This window comes from Sitophilus oryzae, unplaced genomic scaffold (assembly GCF_002938485.1).
Source record: "Sitophilus oryzae breed Bouriz unplaced genomic scaffold, Soryzae_2.0 scaffold_1660_pilon_pilon, whole genome shotgun sequence".
NCBI classification, from domain to species: Eukaryota; Metazoa; Arthropoda; class Insecta; order Coleoptera; family Curculionidae; genus Sitophilus; species Sitophilus oryzae.
Genome location: NW_022146348.1, coordinates 1899681 through 1919991, shown reverse-complemented (window position 1 = coordinate 1919991; position 20311 = coordinate 1899681). Strand labels below are relative to the sequence as shown.

Genomic DNA, 20311 nt, shown 5'->3' with positions numbered 1-20311 from the left:
AATCACATGTAAATTTTAATGGGGTCAATTATTGGCTTCCCTAATTATTTTAGAGAATAATTCTATTTAGGTTTATTGAAGAGCACTAAAACCCACATTCAAAAGAATAACCTTAGATATTTTTGATTAGCCCGTTTAAGAGTTATCGCCGATTTCTTTTTAAATATTTCTCCTTTCTTATGGCCCTGTATTTACTTATGAGCACCAGTCAAGGTAGAAGATAACTGTCAAATGAAGTTGTCATTTCAGAAATTTATCTATTTAGTGCTTTATTATTATTATTATTAAAAACTCATACCTACATCGAAAATATTAGCCATGAAATACACTACCGAAGAAAAAGTATTGATGATTAAATGGTATTATTAAGGAAATAGTTATCAAAAGGTGTCGGACATGTTTGCTGCTCTGTATCCGAATAGACCGATACCTGGAAAATCTACAATCGCAAGGAATATCCAGAGATTTGAGACCAAAGGTACCCTAATAAATAACTGCAGATGTGAAGCAAGGCAGGAACAAAGAGTAGATGGAAGAAATGATACCGACTTGGAAATTTTATTGTGCGTGGAAGAGAACGATTGAAAGATCAGCACAAGGAAACTTGAGGATGAAATAGGAATAGATCACACTACAGCGTTTCGAATTTGGAAACGACATAAATACTATTCCTTCAAATATGAAAAGCACCAAGAGCTTCGAGATGGGGACGAAATACGGCGGCAGGCGTTTTGTTTTGATATGATGGAAAGAGCAAACACGGATAGGGAATTTTTTAAAAAACATATGTTTCACTGACGAATGCACGTTTAAGGAAACCAACACAGGTTTGTCGAAACAAGGACGCAATATCCATAGAAATTAAATGTTTGGGCAGGGATATTCGGACACAATATCATCGGGCCATTATTTCTTACACGAAATTTAAATGCAGAATATCATTTGGAACTACTCGAAAATCATATTTTACCTGCTTTACATGATGCCGCTAGGGAAAATCAGGAAGTTTGGTACCAAATGGATGGTTGCCCGGCACATAGTACCCTGGCTGTTCGGGAATATTTAGACAATAGTTTTAACGGAAACGTTATTGGCCTAAATCATACAGTAATTGACCAGCAAGGTCCCCTGATATTTCGCCAAATAATTTCTTTCTCTGGGGCCATTTAAAAAACAGGATATACAATGATAAAAAATACCCAAATCTAGACGAGTTAAAAAATGCTATTTCTGCCGAATGCAATAGAATTTCAGTTTACCAACTAGCGAATGTAAGAAGAGAATTTTATGATTGCCTGGGTTATTGTCTAGCAGTCCATGGAGGAATATTTGAACATCTTCTTAAATCCTAAAGTTCTAACAATTTAATAGTACCTAAATTAATAAGTTATTGAATATTGTAATAATACTATAATTAATCTTGTAATTGATTACTTTATTTTACTTTAATTCATATTAATTTGTATTTATAAATCTTTAAGATTTCCGATGTAGAAATGAGTTTTCAATAATAATGAAGCACTAAATAGGTAAATTTCTGAAATGACAACTTCATTTGACAGTTATCTTTTACTTTGACTGGTGCTCATAAGTAAATACAGGGCCATAAGAAAGGAGAAATATTTAAAAAGAAATCGGCGATAACTCGTAAACGAGCTAATCAAAAATATCTAAAGTTATTCTTTTGAATGCAGAAATTGATTTTGAATGTAGAAATTTATATAGAAAAATGGCGCAACTACTATGCTGAATTACTAACAGAAAACCGACCAGAATTCCAATCTGCAGAAGAGGAAGACAACCTTGCGGGCACTTTAACGATCAGCGAAAGAGAAGTACGGTCACCAGGTCCTGGTAACATTGCAGTAGAATTGCTAAAGTGTGGGACCGAGAAATTGCGCTGGCGCCTGGCAGAGCTGTTCAACCAGTGCTGTCTGCAAAATAAACTACCCCAAGAATGGAGAGTGGCTCATATTAACGACCCCGGTTGTTATAGAGGCCTGAGCATTAACAGTTCAGTGAGCAGGCTTTTTGGAAAAGTTCTGCAGGGTAAGCTCAGGGATAATATTGGTGACAAAATCTCGGAAGATCAAAACGGATTCACACCGGGGAAATCTTGCACAGATAACCTCTTTGTCCTACAGCAGGTGATGGAAAAAAAATAGCAGTAGATCAAGAAGTCCATCTAGCGTTTATTGATTTGGAGAAAGCGTACGACTCTATTCCTCGCAACAAGATATGGGAAGCCTTGAATATTTTAGAAGTAGATAGACCCTTACTTAAGATAATAAAAGAGCTCTATAAAGAAAATAAAGCGTACGTTAAGATAGGACACAGGCTATCCAATCCAATATATACCACAAAAGGGTTGCGACAAGGATGCAGTTATCACCTCTAATCTTCAATGCTTACGTTGAAGTAGCCCTTAGGGAATGGAAGACGAGATGCCAAGGCATGGGAATACCCATTGGGGAAGATACACTGTTTACTCTGAGCTTTGCAGACGATCAGGTCGTGATTGCGCAGGACTCTTTCGATCTGGAGTTCATGACTAAGAGGCTTTACCAAGAATATAACAAATGGGGACTTCAGGTTAGTCTAAAAATGACAGAATACTTAGCTGTCAATTCCAACGCTTGTTTTGTAGTCTTCATAGATGATAACGTCCAGATTCAACAAGTAGACAAATTTAAATACCTGGGTGCTACTATCAACAACGACGGTTTGGGCAAAGAAGAAATTCAAACCCGAATTCAGAAGAGCAAACAAGTTATTGGTTGTCTTAATAGCCTCTGGTGGGACCGAAACTTGTCTGCAACAACTAAAAAGAGACTTGGACGAACATTGGTGGAGTCAGTTCTTTGCTATGGTTCAGAGCTATGGTCTTTGAGTGCAGATACGAAGCGCAAAATCCAAGTTGTTGAAATGGACTATCTTAGAAGGAGCGCTAGGATGGAAAAAAAGACAAACATCGAGGTCAGGCGTATCATGAATGCATCGGAGGAGACAGTGCTAGATCGAATTGCAAAATCCAGCTTAAAGTGGTTTGGACATGTTCTACGTATGCCGGAGAACAGGTGGCCAAAAAAAGTTTTTCAATGGACTCCCCAGGGTAGAAGAAAGAGAGGCAGACCTAGAAAATCCTGGAACGGAACGGTTAAGGAAGCAATGGAAGCTCGTAACCTAGAAGCTGATGATGCACTAAATCGAGACGTGTGGCGTAGGGTAACGGGAAGGCAGCAATAGGCTGTAGTTGAAAAAAAGTATCAAATAGTTATACCAAATCCCGTTTAAATAGGTAAATTTCTGAAATGACAACTTCATTTGACAGTTATCTTTTACTTTGACTGGTGCTCATAAGTAAATACAGGGCCATAAGAAAGGAGAAATATTTAAAAAGAAATCGGCGATAACTCGTAAACGAGCTAATCAAAAATATCTAAAGTTATTCTTTTGAATGAGTGCTCTTCAATAAACTCAAATAGAATTATTCTCTAAAATAATTAGGGAAGTCAATAATTGACCCCATTAAAATTTACATGGGATTTCCTATGTCCCGTCCGACGATGCAACACTCGGTATAATATTAACAAGTAAATTTACTAAGCGTATAAAATATAATGGAATCAGATATTCGATCCCACATGTCGTATGTGTCCAACCAATGGTCAATTCCCCATTGTAAATAAGATATTTAAGTTCTATTATAGTTCTGATTGACTGGTCCTTTGTGCTTGATAGAATTTCCTTATTGTACAAACACATTCTGAAATCTTGATGACCCGATTCCCATTTCAAAGGAGCTTGCATTTCCTTTGTTCTCTTTTCTTCTCCTTTTTTTACAGCAATGTAAATATCGATAAGGGGAAGGCGGTTAAATTAAAAAAAATATATATTTTTTTCTTTATTGGACGAAGGCATACTTAGCCTTCACCACTGAAACACAAATTTTTAAAATAAAATGTTTCTTTTATTTTTATAAAATACCATTGCGCTTGGCGTCGGAAACTGGAGATGTTTTTCGGAACCGGAAATTTCGGTACTACATTTTTAAACAACCGAGATTTCCCGGATGAGAACACTTATATATTTTTATGAAAACATTTCCAAAACACCTTTGTGCGTAGAATTTAATTATTGTTTAAGTATAATTTTTTAAAAATTAATAATTTAAGAATTATCAAAAGAAAAATTTATTTTTTATTTGGGACACCCTGTAATTAAAATTTTTAGAATTAACCCGAAAGAATATAGTACACTTGACACTTGATATTTTGTTATAGTCTTCTTCGAAATACAGAGTTTTTAAAAGTTCGCCACTTTTAGCTGGTAGGTTCTGGACCCCTTATTGATGATCTGCCTCTAATAGAATTCGAAAACATATTTTTCCAGTAAGACGAGGCACCGCCTCAGAACACTGATTGAAATTTTTGCAGCCAGTTTCGAGTATAATTGAATAGCTAACCAAGATCCCAAGACTTTTATATTTGGATTTTTATCTTGGCGGAAGAACAAAGGTTCTTATATTTAAATTGCCCGTATAATCTAGACAAGAATTAGAAGTACTTAGCGGTTATGCGAGGGTATCTTTCACCCCCACTGAGTTAATAACTTCCGCGAGAAATGTCATAAACGGTCCCGTCTGTCCATAACAGAAGACGGTCGACATGTCGAACACCTATAGCAAAATCTCATGTCTTGGTTTGCTATTAATTTTTATTGTTATTAGATATAGTTTAAATGGGTTGATGTTGTTAAACATAGTTTAAACTGTTATAAAATTCTGCATCTCTCATTGCAATATTATTTTCGTTTTAACTGCTGCTCACAGCTAGAATTTTTTTGCATTACAGCCGGTGCCGTTCAAAGCCTATTAATTTAAAGCGGGCGAATTTTTATATACTCTATATCTCGAAGAGGAATCGAGCAAATTATCAAGTATGTTATATTTTTAGAAAGGTAATTTTAAATTATTATCATAATTATTTTTAATTAATTATAAATTATATATATACAGGGTGTCCCAAATAAAAAATATTTTTTTCTGTTGATAACTCTTAAATTATTAAATTAAAAAAATTATACTTGAACCATTAAATTATACATAAAAGGGTGATTTAGAAATGTTTTCATAAATATACAAAATTTTCCATAGCAAAAAAGTTACAGCGATTTGTTAAAAATGCACATTCTTGAAAAACACCTCGAACCTCTTTTAATCGGTTTTCACCATCGCATCGTATTTTTGATGAAAATTGAGCTCCATATACCTATATTAGTTTTCGTTTATCTTTTATAGAAAAGGCTGTTTCCCTTTAAAAGTGTTCAACTTGGCCCACCCAGTACAATTTATTTTATATTAATTAATTATTTAAAATTTACTATATGAGTATATATTGAAATAATTATGCTCTCCAAGTCTCCAACACCTTATTGTTTTATTTATTATGATTCGACTCACAATAATAAACACTCAAAAAAAATTGTTATTTTTACATAACATACATTAACGATTTGATAAAAAAAGAAATTAAATCCAAATAAACATTTATTTTAAATATTTTTGTTGTTAATATTCATGAAAGTTATTAAATTTAAAGATCGTTTATGTAAATAACCCCTATAGCAAAAAAAATGTTGGATCATAACAAAAAACGTTAACGATGCAAACAAACAATTAATAAATTAAACTAAATTATTCCAAATTTGTTGTGTACACTGTAGTCGTAATCTCTCTTGATTTATTTAATCAACATACTGAACACACAGTTATATTTATTTGGGCAATGCTTTTTGTGCTGTATCAGATACAGAATTTATGCAATAAAACGAGGTTGATCTGTGTTGCATAGCGTAGGGTAGCGCTACTTTGAATCGTGTAAGTAAAGTATGTTTTATAAAATTTATAAAACATACTTTGTAGCGTTTTTTAAACAACTACCACTGCGAACGGCAGCTTTTCATCGGAGAGCAGTCGTGGATAAGGTATTTCACTAGAGAGAAAATTAATCAATAATAATAAACAAAAGATATATAGATATTGGGCGCCAGGCATGTACAGAGAAAGAAAACACAGTTGTATAATACTTAAAACTAATGACTATATTTATTCGTGATGAATTCTGATGGTAAATAGCATTGTACAATTAATATAATTATTATAGTGGTTACTTGTTGAGTAAAACTCTATATGTAAATAATATTAAATACGTTCTATGAAAAGACTATAAAGAAAATACAATGCGTGTAACGTTATAGAAAATATAGGAAAAGTAGCATTACTTTATTTAAATTGTTAAATTTATACGGTGTTAAATCAGATGTGTTGCAACCTGTAGATTCTAGAATCTATCTCGTTATTCATCTGTTAGTATAGCGTAATAATAATGTCTATAAAATGTAATACTATTACAATGCGTGATATTATGAAATCTAAAATCTAAATCACACTTTTACTACTGCATCGACATAAATATCCTTAATAATCTAACCACTAAATATAGTCTGTACGCTATTGTTTAAAATGTACGTTACTGTTTAAAATGTACGTGACTGTTTAAGACTGAAAACATTTTAGATGTTAAATGCAAAACTAGAACTTAAATATACACTTAGCTGTTCTTTTATGTAACCCTGCTTCAAACAGTAGCAGCGCGAGGAGGTCTAGCATCTCTGTACTGTCTGTCGGCGATCCAGGCTTAGAAATGGGGGTGAAGCAGCACGGGGCTCAAGCCACATCCACGCTGGGGCACTCTATGTGTAAGACAAATCAATCCTACTGGGGACACTATCTACTATTATAGACATCCGTCCATAAGATAGTGGCACAAGAGAACACTACTAGGACCTTGAAAAATAGTCCATACCTTGGACACTTGTCCGTGAGACAATGTCCGTCCGTGAGACCCTAAGAACACGAAACTCTTGTTTAAAATCAAACACCGTCTAATAAACAAAATGAACCTACCTCGAAATACTTCCGAGGGCTCAATAAATAATAAACAATCTGTCCTGTCTTCCAAATGACATTCTGGAGGACAAAAGCAAAGGGACGCCAACGTGCCAGCCAAATACAAATACAAGTTGGGACATCCGTAACTCTACCCTAAAAATATTCACTAATAATATCGAATCTAAAAGGAAAATAACTCAGCTTTACCTGTAGCTTCGAAATAGCAGCTGATTCAGATTATACAGCAAGATTTAAATAATCACCATTTCTAAAAGCTGGGATAAAACAGAGCGTCAAAACAAAGTGAGGTTAAGCACGGAGAGTTGACAGAAGCGATGTTGACAGCGCGCGCCTTCACAGAATAGTAACAGGGTTGTGTCGAACGATCACAGGGTTGGCGACCAGGGAACGTAAAAATTACGCGTCAAATATTCTATCCGGCCAGAACGAGAGGGAATCCGGTGATGATAGGCCAGACATCATATATTATATATAAAAAAGACATGTAACGAACTAAAAACGTTACAACTTTACTTACACGATTCAAAGTAGCGCTACCCTACGCTATGCAACACAGATCAACCTCGTTTTTTATATTTAATATAAAAAAATACAAAAGTACTTACAGCTGGAACCTGCTCCTCCTCGGGATGCTGCGCCGGCTGCAGCTCCTGGTACGATTCGCTCGACGATCGCCTGCTGCTCCCCGCCCCGCAGACCGCTCGGCGTAGGGCGCGCGTCACCAGCGCCCAGCACAGCCCGCAGCGGCGACGTGCGGCGGGAGCGCCGCCGCTGTGACGTCGGCGACCTCCCGCCGCGCCGCCCCCGCCCGTCACCTGCCGGCCGCCCGCGCCATCCCCGCAGCACGCCACCGCCCCGCCTGCCTACGCGCCGCTCGCCCGCGCACCTGGCCCTCTCGCCGGTGCGCAGCCCGCCCGACGCCTTATGTTCGTCGCATGGTGGCTGGCGCAGTCTAGGTCGGACGAGATCACTGAAACAAAACATACACGTGTTTAGTACTAAACTAAAAAAAATATAACTAATTTTACATAAAAAAAATATTGATACATCATCAATATTAATGATTTTCGATCATTCGGTATAATACGGTCAGGAACATGCAATGTATACTCTGTTTTTTTTCTCAGGTAAGATTTCGACAGACGATGACAGAAGAAAAGCAGATGACATCCCATACCAATCTATTTATTTTACTAAAAAAAGTTTCTAATAATTTTTAAGTTAACTATGGATGGGTTTAAATATAAATCCGTCATACGTCGTCTCTTGTTGTTTTTAACCAGTTTTATTGGTTTATTTCAAAAATGACAGATCGTATTTCAATTTTATTGGTTTGACGGAACGATGAACGATAAACGGACGCCGATGCGTATGAACTCGCCTTTAGATTTTTTAGATTTTTGACGCTTGTCAAAGTCTTGCCAAATTATAGGTTATAATTTTGTGTCAACTTTTGTCAAATACCCTGTGTTTTGGAAGATGATGCATGTTGATTCGTGTTATTACGTGTGTTTTGTGTCTTTTGAAGTCAAGTAGAGGACAAATGGAGTGAAAATTAACTGTACATCCAGAACACAGTTTATGGTTAATACTCGCTGCCCAGACAGAAAGTCTTATACACCAATAAAGTTACCATCAATAAAGTTCGTATACTATCTCGTCGTAGATAAGTGCATCTCGAATATGGTAGAAGGACCATACTAAAGACATACTAAAAACTGGAGTAGCTGTAAAATATCGACATCCCACGATAGGTAAATAATAGATTTTAGTACTGCAGAAAAATAATGTCAAAAGGTACTGGTTTAAAATTTAGATTGAAGTTAATTAATCAACCTTTACGGTATAAAATTTGGTAAGTGTTATTATTAATAAAATAGTTTGTTTTATTTATGTTGTTTTATTTATTCCTGTGGAATATTACAAATTTGTATTTGTACATAAGTTATATTATTAAATAATATAATCGTAAATGCGGAAAGTTTCCTAAAGCTTGATAGTAAGAAATAGTTTTTTTTATATTTTTTTGGTATGTGGTATCTTGTTCCTGTTTGTTTTGTATTAACACATACCATTTTTTATTAAATAAAATAACTCGATTACATTTTTTCAGTTTTATACAGTTTTTTTTTCACAATATATTGAAGTAATCACTTGTCAGTTAAATATCAAAAGTCAGTTTAAATATATTAATTTCCTGCTATGCGTTCCAGTTGTACCAACTTATTTCTTTGTAAAATAAAATAAACTACTTTGAAATTAAAATGACAGACACATCTATCACTGTCAAGGATCTTCTCGTTGGACAGACTATAATTTATTTTCATGTATGTTTAATGCGTTGCTAGTCTAGTTTAGTCTAGTAAACCAGTATTCTTTTTTTAGTACGTCTAAAATTCAAGTAAAGCATCTTACTCATGTATCACTCATGTATATACAGGGTGAGTTTCCTACGATGTTCTCTATGGGTATCTCGGAAACTACTGGAGATGGAGAGTCGGTTAAATGAGGAAAGAAAGAATTGCAGTTTTGTGGGATCATAAATATGCGCCTTTTAGATTTTTGAAAAAGTGCATGGCTTACTAGATATTTCGAAAAAAAAACAAATTTCGGCCATTTTGAAAATTGTCCCTAATTCCATTATAATCTATTTTAGACAAAACGTTTTCAGATAAAAGTTGTAGATACTCACATCCTTAATGAGATTGTGTCCTTCGTTTTTTTCTAAAGCCTGTCATTTTTGACATATGACACAAACATATGTTTTTTAAATGAAAACCATAGTTGGCTATGACCATAGACAAACTAACAAAAGCAAGACGCGTCAACGCTGTACTGCAAAACGGTAACAAGTTTGATAAGAGTTTATCACCGCGCTTGCGTCAACTGGCCTTTTAGACGAGGACGGTTTACTTATGGATTCTGTATTTTATAGTAGCCTTTTAGACAAGGATGTTTAATTAAAAAGCGTTTATTAAAATCAAATAAATTTATTTCCATCGGTAAAATAAACAATAATTTCTGGACATAACAGATATAAAAACAAAAGTTAAATAAACGAAAACGTATTCCTCTTATTAAAATAACAAAAAGATGATAAACAAATAACAGTTATGGTAAACGAAATAAAAGCATTATTCTTCAAAAGGTACAAAAAAATAATTATGTATATTATAATATTAATAATAGGAACAACAAGAAACATCTTAAAAATATACAACTTTTTCAAATATAAAACAAAAACATAAACTTCACATTTTCACAAGAATTTGCAAAAATATTAACATTTCGAGTCTATTATAAAATATAAAGCACGAAAATTCAAATCATAAAAAGATTAAAAAGATAAAGATTCTTATAACTTACAGTCAACTTGTAGGACCTTCGTTTTGTCTACGTTAGCGATGTAATCAAAATAATATGTATAATCACAGTAATTATTATGTTCTTCATAAATGTAAAATGTATTAAATTATTTGTTTTCGTTTTGTACGCTAATAAAATAATAGTAATAAGCAAACAAAACGCAAAATCAGGAATTCAACAGTTCGTTCAAGGATGGTTCAAGGCAAAAACGTTTTTCGTTTTATTTAGGTTAGGTTTGACGAGTGCGACTGCGCGATGATTTCTGACTCAACTGGCCAGCGCAAAAACAATAATTCGACTTCCTCAATCCTTTGAAAAGTCTTGCTTTTGTTAGTTTGTCTATGGCTATGACTTCATAAAAAGCGCCATTTTTTAAGCTTTTCAGCGATATAAGCTATAATATGTTTTCTTCGAAAAATTACTGAGTTAAACCAATTCTTATAGTTTTTAAACAATTTCACTTAGTTAGCCATGGAAACAAGTTCAATCGCCGTTGCTTTCAGAAATGTGAAGCTGTCACATCCAAACTTTGTAAATTAAAATAAACAAAAATTGTAAATATGAACTTCGACTCTGTGAACAGAGATGCACTTTGGGCAATTATGAAAAAGTTCGGAGTACCCATCAAATTTCTTACAGTGTGTAAAAGCCTCCATAACAACAACAAATCAAGAGTGTCATATCATGGGTCACTGAGCGATCCCTTCCTAACAAACACAGGCATTAAGCAGGGATGTGTCTTAGCGCCTCCCCTATTCAATATATTCATGGCAGCCTTTGAATAAGAAGACTAAGGAAGGAGCATAATGCTATCCATGTATTCATGCATGGTGGGCGGAAAAGCCACCATAAAAGCTCTCTAGGGTGGGGATCCTTGACAGTTCTGTTTGACGATTCATTTGACACATTTGAATTTGATTTGAAATTTTGTGGATTTGTCAGCCTTTACGGAGCTTATTTTATGTTATTTATTATTTATTCTACTACTGATAGTTGTATAAAGGTAGTAAATCTAGATGGAAATTTTGGCAGAACTTAAATTAACAGGACACTATCGCGATTTATCGAAAATGTCTCTAAAATAGTTGGTTGTGTAGCGTGCGGTAGATCTCGGCAAAAATTGAGTGAAATAATGGAACAAGTTTTCGCTAGTAAGTGACTATATAATATACATACGTGTAGTAAACCGATCATTTATGAAATTCACTTAAATTAACTAAATTATATATTTTTCTTTGCATTTTAGCTTTTATTTATTACTTGTCAAAGATTAGATGTCAAAGAATTTAGATACGTTAATTTGACTTACCTGCTTCAGTAGCGTATCGGATGTTTGTGGTAATAAATATTTATTATAACTTATCTATTTTTATTAGAATTATATATTTTTATAACAATTTTAATAACTACCAACATTTATTCACAACGTAAAGAAAACAACAAATTATTGAGTCTACCCTATCTACCCTACATCATAGTTTTACATTTTTTAAATAAAATTAGAACGACACTGATAAACCGGAATTTAAGTCGGCCATATTTGAGGCCCATCGCGGTGTACTTAAGATTTTTGATATGCTCCTTCCTTAGTCTTCTTATTCAAAGATGGCAGCGCTCTCCATTATAGTGGACAGCAAACTGCAGGAGAGAGGTTTGGGCATTAGATACAGATACGACGGCGGTCTGTTTAACATAAAAAGACTCAGGGCAAAAACACGTACAAAATTCATCACAGAACTTCAATACGCTGATGACTGTGCTCTAGTTGCAAATACGTTACAGCAATTGCAAGAAATGTTGAACACATATACATGGGCATACGGGGCCTTGGGATTTTAACTGAACATCGATAAAACTAAAATCATGTGCACTCCCCCGGAAGATCACAACAATGCTATGAAAATCGGAGATGAACTGTTGGAATATGTAGTGGAATTTAATTACCTCGGCAGTTTGATTTCGGAAAAGGCCAATATCGACTCTGAAATTCAGCACAGGATTAGCAGCGCCTCAAGAGCATTCTGGAAATTAAAAGATAGGGTTTTCTACAATCATGACTTGGGCACAAAAACGAAACTTGCGGTGTACCGAGCGATCATAATTCCCACCATGTTATATGGAAGCGAAACCTGGGTGCCATACCGCCGACACATGAACGCATTAAACAAGTTGCAGCAGAGACATCTTAGACAACTCTTAAGAATAAAATGGTTCCATCACGTCTCAAACGTATCGGTCCTTGAAAAAGCTAACTGCGAGAGTATTGAAGTCATGATTACAAAGTCCCGCTTAAGATGGGCTGGTCACGTATGCAGAATGCAAGAAAACCGCATAGCAAAATCTCTGCTTTACGGTGAGCTTGTAGACGGTAAGAGGAGGCCGGGTGGACAACTCAAAAGGTTCAAGGATATTTTCCACGAAAACTTAAAGGGAATTAACAAGCAGAATGAGTGGGAAGAGGCAGCTCACAATAGAACGGAATGGAGAAGAATTGTAAAGTCAGTTAAGAGCGACAATCGAAAAGTAAAGAGGCAACAAAGCAATGAGATTTTTGAATGTCTGGAGTGCCGTAGACAGATAACATCACGTATCGGGCTTTTCAGTCACAGAAAAGCTCACGAAAGAAAACGCCTTGCGTGACCATCTTCTGATGCGTGTCAAATACTCGTCAGCGAGTAATGGCGGTATGTATGTATGTGCAGCTCTGAACTGTTCAAGAACGCGATACTCTCACTACATTCAATTGAGTCATAAAGTTCAGAACTGTTCCGCGCCATATGAAGGCACCAGGCTATCGCGCACAGCTCCTTTCAGAACTGTTCTCGAGTAGCCCAGGGCATAAAGCACTGGAACTTGAAGTTCGCGAATGGAGGACAGCAAATGTCGCCCACAAAAGTGCCAAAATTAAGCGTTCCGATCGGTTCCGATTCACTTAGGAAAAACTATAACTAGCGCAACGCATCTTAAAGTTCAAAATAAAAAACTCGAACACAAACGCTATTGATATTGATGAATTTGTTAATTCTAACTCAGTTTCTAATAAGGTCAAAGTTGTGTGTCAATCCAATTCTTGTGTGTTATTTAAGTATGGTTAACTATACAGCAAAATTTAGGTGTTAATAAAATACATTTTAAACTATAACCTCGTAAAAAATAGAGCTAAATTCAGTATAAAATATGAATACAAAAAATTGATCCAGACTGTAACATATACAGACTAACATGATCAGGTGAACATATCACACATGATTTCCTAGTACAATGTTCAATATTGTAAAGAAAATATTTTGAAATATCCTCTATTTTTAAAGGATATTTTTGACCAATGATAGCTTTTGTAAAACTACGTTCTGGAATCGAAATACAAAAAAAACATACAATTGAAATGTTATAATTAATAAAAAATATATTTTTATACTAGTTGAAGATTGTAGTTCGTTATGAAAATCTTGCTATACTTGAAATAATGATGTCTGGAAACCGCTGTTCAACAACCCTCTTGTAAAAAAACACATTTTTGAATAATAATGCAAGATCGAAAAGAATTACAAATCGACATTTCCAATATAAAATAACAATACAAACAATTCAGTTTTTATTGTTATTTGATCTTCGAAATGTAATAATCTTGAGCTCAATTATAGGGGGGAGAACATCTATATTATGTACAGGGTGTCCCAGAAATAAGTGCAAGTATTTTAAGGGGTAGTAGATCTGGTCAAAAGAAACATATTTTCCCTTTGCCATTTTTAAAATAAATTGAAAATAACCGAGTTATTTAATTTTGAAAATTTAAAAAAATAATAGCAACATTTTGAGAACCGCCGGCAGATATCCAATTACCCGGATCAAGCCCGGATCTCAGGTAATTCGACGCCCTGTGTTGCCATATGGACAAGAAAGTATATGCTTAAAAATATGTCATAAAATCACACCACCTGAGGAGTTTGGCAGCGATTGCAGAGATCCATTACATTTTTGATAAGATTGTGATATTACTACACAAAATAAATTAAAAGAAAAAGCTTATCTAATATTAAAAAAGATACTTATGACAGATCGATGTAACTGTAACAGTTCTCCTTTTTGATACACACTTCAATTCCAACTAAAATACACTTCACTGTGCTGCTTTACTTGTACATTCCTATTATAATAACTGCTAAAATAACAGTCCCCATTTCTAACACATTATTTTCATATAGGCTTCATCACAATTTGAACAACTGATTTACAAAACCCCGTGAAAAGCGCACATTACTTTGAATACCTTTCTGAATAAATATTGAGAATTATTGTCTCTTATCGCCACTTTACCAACTATTTTTGATCTAAGAAAATACATGTTTCCCTCAACAATTTTAAATATGTATTTCGTTTTTCGCTGCCTTTTCAATGTATTTCGACAATGCCATCGACAGCCCAATCGTCCGCCAAGAGTGCCGCGTGTCAACTGGATCTTTGAGGCGCCGCGCCGCCGCACCGTGGCGAACTTGCGTCATGCGATATTAAGCAACGTTGCCGTAGTGACAACAATTTCAAATTCAAGGCATTCGAATCAATCAAATTCGTATTAAATTTTAAAAATAAGAACGAAGAGAAACGAAAGACAGAAACACGAAAGGAAAAACACGAAAGGAAACAAACAAAACAAAAATGAATTGATTATTCGTCAGGCTGTTCTCGATATATTGAATTCTGAATTATGATAAACATTTTAGAAATGTCTTTTTTGTGACCTGATTGTGAATAATATGATGAATCATTTTATTAAATTTATTCCAAAAAAAGTTATTTTGCATCATAACAAAGATTTTCGTAAATGTCATAAACGTAATGTTTTAGTTAATATTCGGTGTTTTTTTTAAGTTATCATTGAAAGGGTAAGTAGGTACTAAAAATAATTAATGCGTTTTTTTCTAGAATTATTAGAATTATTAGTAATGAGCACTGATAAAAGATTAAATTTAACATTCCTAAGTTTTTGTGTACAAGTTTGTCTGTCAGTTTATTAATATAGAACTATGTAGAACGTGGATAAACATAGGAGGTTGTAACACTGCAAGGGTTAGATACACCGTAGAGAAATCTCAGGTGAATAAACAAGTGGCACTAAAAAGTTTTTTAAAACTTCCCGGAAAATGTAAAAAGAAAAATTTTAAATTTTCAACATTTTTTTTCGCAAAAAAACTCGTAGGCGTGTTTCTAGGGTCGAAATATACTACCAGTTAAAATACTTGCACTTATTTCTGAGATATCCTGTATAGTAATAGAAAAATTATAACTTATATCTTAAAATACTTCTTAAACTCTAATTATTTCTAAATTAAAATAGTTTTCAACCCATTCACTTATATAACTTTGGTATGGATCTTAGTTCTGAAACACCCTGTATATTTCAAAATAATTTTAAGGTGCGTCACCCTGTATATACTATACGCAAATATCTTTAAAATCGTTCATTGTTTCAAACTAAACGAAGGGCACATTTTTTACACAAACAAGTTTTAAAAAGCTTTAATTTTCATTTATTGAAATTACTGTATCTATAACGATAAAAGAAGTACCACCAGTAGTACTGTCTACCCTAATGGAGAGTACCCTTTCAGGGTTGTTACTGAATTTTACACTATCGTCATTAGCTTTGGCATTAAAATGTGAGTAAGAGTACCAAATTTCAAGAACAAACGGTTTTCCAATATGAATTATAAACATACATTGGTTTAGCAGATAAAACTGGAAATTGGAATACAAAACAAAAAATGGACATATTGGTACATACCTGGTTTAGATTGTCCCTCAAAATCCAGGAAGTTTTTTTGTATTACACCACTGATATCGAGTCACGAGAAACCGTCACTAGGAGCACCGAACTGATCAGAACCATTTTATTTACACTGACTGAGTTACATTCGCAAAATTCAATAATCTGAAAAGAAAAAAAAATATGTTTAAAATTTTAATACGTAAACTAAAGTAAAATTTAATTTACAAATACTTCAAATAAACCTGGAAAATGGATTATTAGCTAGAACCTGTTGGTTAGAATTCGAAGTTCGATATTCCACGATATTGAAATTATTCAATTTACTGTAATACTAACTTCAAACGTATTATTTGAGAAGATACGCTATAATAATATTGGACTAACTCTATGCAAATGAGAATCGTTCGATTATTAATTTAAAACAGATTTAATATTGAAAATAACTTTACGCAGAACAAATTTTATGATAAAATTATTAGTATAATTTAAATGTAGAGAAATAGAAAAATATAGGTATATCCCAAGGTACATCTGTTTTGAATTATTTTTCTTTTATAAAAAAATATTTAATTTTTCAAATGTGATTTCTGTTATAATTTCGTAATTAGTGAAATAAATTAGGGGTTTTACAGATTTGCTCAATAAAATTATAATTGAAGAGGAGGTACCCCGAGACTGGGAATTGGGAATTATTTTGCCTATATTCAAGAAAGGTGACTATAGAGGCATCACTTTGCTTAGCATACCGTCGAAGGTGTTCGAAAGAACAACGATTAAAAGCGGACACAGATGAACTTCTCGATCAAGCACAGGGTGGTTTCAGAAAGGGAATAAGTGTGCAGGACCATATATTCAAGCTCAAACAAATGACAGAAAGAATAAAAGTAACGGGAAAAAATATATATGTAGCATTTTTAGATATCGATAAAGCTTTCGTGTATAAAATAAATAATGTATTCGTGTTAAATATAGAATAAACAATAAAAATAAACATTCTTTCCTAGGTACTGAATATGTTGTATGATCGAAAAAAGTCGTTTAGTTGGTTTGTAAATGACGATTATTGTATTTACGATATTATTTAACATATGAAATAACAGCGATCTTCATTTCCAAGCCAACTCTGAGGCCGTTCTTTGTTTAATTAATATTATATTAAATTGTTTAATGATAGAAAATCCGTATTATTAACGTACTGTGTCCAAAATCCGTAAATCTACGGATTAATCAGTATCTTTTGGCAAACGGATCAATCTTTTCACAATCTGTCTTCACTCTGACGACTGAAAGCAGAACTACGGTATAGTATTCTTTATCCGCTGCGCTGTAAACGACTATCAACGCGCAGCGGCGCGGCGCACAGTGTAACGAAAACTAAAATAGTGGGACATTGGCATTTTTCTTCAGTTATCACTATTCTTGCTGACATTTTTTGACAGAAATTAAATAATACGACTAGGAATTTTTGCTACAGGGCGAAAAGAGTAAAAAAAAGGCGTAGTGGAAGGTCAAAACTAATACGAAGTTTTATAAAAGGACTTTACAGGTATATTTTTTTATTTACGAAGAGTTTATAGCTCTTATGGGCCAAAAACGTTATCAAATTACTGTCGAACAATCATTTATCTCCCGCTAATATGTCAAAACTCAATCAACAATCCTAAATATTCAAATAATCAGGGATAAATTAGATAAGACTGCAAAACTCAAAGAGAACGACACAAGTAGTAAATATCATTTAACAGTATTAAATAATATGATAATATGCGAAAAAAACGTATTCAACTTCAACAAAGGAAACCATAATACACACCTCACAAAAAATTTCGCAACACTTATATTTTTCGTAGTATTTATTCTTGAAACGCTTCAAACATTTTTATGTGAAAAACTTAAATCTAAGGTCTGCCTGAGTTATAATATACTTTCCATTCCTTAACAAGTTGCTGTTAATGCAAATAACTTTTGAGATTATTGTTAACCAAGAGAATTTAAGAATACTTTGCAGATTTCCAAATTAAAAGTGATGCGATAATTTATGTGGGGTGTATATTATTCCAAAATAACATAATATGCAAGGCACTTACATAAAACATGCTTAAAAATTATTCTCAATTTCTTCTCCATCCATATACTAGAGCTCTTTCGCTTCCGGAAGCAAGTCTACATTTTTATTTTTAGAGTGCTTTGATCGCAGATGTGAAAGTAGAGGATCTGAATATATCAATAAGTTGTGCAATATATCTTCAATAGTTTGACACCAACAATGATGCAGCATTGAGGGTGGAGTGTTAAATACATCGAAGAAAATTTTGCCGGTTTGAAAAAATATTCTCTTGAGTAATTTCTCTCCAATGTTGAGATTTTCTGAATTGTTGTAAACTGTCCCCCACTCCAATGTAAGGATGGTTCCTCGCCCCTAAAATAGCATTCAGTATGTTCATAGCAAGCGTATAGCTTTTTCAATAAAGAAATTATAGCACAAAAAATTACGGATAAAAACTACGGTCGAATCAATGGAAAACGTAATTATTGCCGAAGAAATTAATTTTTTTCTTCCAGGTTCGGATCTAGGTGGATGAAATTTATATGTAACAGTATACTAGAATGTTCACTCTATGATATTTTGTATATATATATATATATATATATATATATATATATATATATATATATATATATATAACCTTGCGCAAATGTAAGCGTTTTTTGAAAATCATAATAAACATGTAGAAACTAGACTTGAAAAAAATTGGGACATTTTTTTCAGGTTTGTTATTGGTAAAAGACCTCTCTTTACAGAAAAAATTGTTGGAATTGAACAACACAAGGAAACTTCTGAAAATAATAAATTTCATTGTATGAAATTTTTGTACAGATTTGGTAAATTAAGGAAACCATAACTTTAACCCGCCATAACTCCCCGACTAAGAGGTCAACTCAAAAAATATCTCACATGGTGGGGCTCTGGGATGTCCTTTATCCATCTATATAAAAAACTTGATGAATTAATTTTTTTGTTTTTTGGGCTAATGTCCCGCATTTCCCGATTTCGTTACACTGTGCGACGCAGTGCTAAACTAAAATCTCGCAGTTCTCGGACAGGCTGACGGTAACGCCAGCTACATCTCGAACAGGTTTTGTGCCACGAAATTGCCCATAAGGTTGCGCGTCTTCTTATTTCTTTAATCAACGATAGTAGTCAAATATTCGTATACCAATTAATGATACCGAGTCACGAGAAACTGCTACTAAGAATATGCAAGAGCACCTGTGGGTCAGTGGCTGAGGCTATCGCTTCGTAAGCGAATGGTCCGTGGTTCAAATCTCACGCCGACCAAGACTTTTTTATATTTTTTTTGCCTATAGCGTGATGTTATTGCATTGGTTTCACTCTTTTTAGTTGGATTGGTTTAGTTATTTGGCGGGTTGGTTAGCGTGGTTATTTGAGGTGTTAATTCATTGGTTAGTTGGTTATTTGGTGGGGTTGGTTGATTTTTACTAATTTATATTTGTTTTTTATATTTTTTATCAGTGTCGAGGTTAGTTGCGTTGGTTAAGTTGGTTATTTGGTGGGGTGGATAGCGTTGGTTAGTCCTTATAAAATTTCTATATTTCATAAAGCCGTCAAATGCGTCACATCAACGACGTCATACCTATTAACGGCATTTTAGTAAGCTACCGTTTAACGGCAGTTTAAGTACAGCCTTTAATTTACACTTCGCAAAATTCAATAATCTGAAAATAAAATAAAATACGTTTGAAATAATTTTAATGCATAAGCTAAATTAAAATTTAATCTACAACTACTATAAATAAAGCTGGAAAATTATTATTTGAACTCGTTAGTTTTAATTATATACCTGGGAGTTCGATATTCCATGACACTGAAATTATCCGATTTAAAATAATACTATATTTAGAACCAGTGTAGAATTTGGGAAGGTAAGGTAATGATAGAGCAATTTTATGTAAATGAGAACCATGCAAATTAATTTAAAGCAGATTTAATATTGAAAATAATTCAAACAGAGAATAACGCAAAATTTTATGTGTCTGTTTGTTAGTTTAATAGAATCAATTTAAGTGTAGAAAGTAATATTTTTGTTTTGATTTTTTTGTCATTTATGAAATATTTCGTTTAATGAATTAATTATCAGAGAACCAGACATACTAAATCGGAAATTTAAAAAGCTGAATTACTG

The 20311-nt window shown here is 33.6% G+C and overlaps 1 protein-coding gene across 1 annotated transcript in view; it reads right to left on the bottom strand.

Annotated features, from left to right (window-relative positions):
- LOC115880928 overlaps positions 1-20311 on the bottom strand; it is a 270255-nt gene that overhangs the window by 234878 nt on the left and 15066 nt on the right. Inside the window, exon 2 of the mRNA XM_030898260.1 lies at positions 7579-7836. Within this exon, the coding sequence (XP_030754120.1) occupies positions 7579-7836 (258 nt within the window). The remainder of the gene's footprint in view (positions 1-7578; positions 7837-20311) is intronic.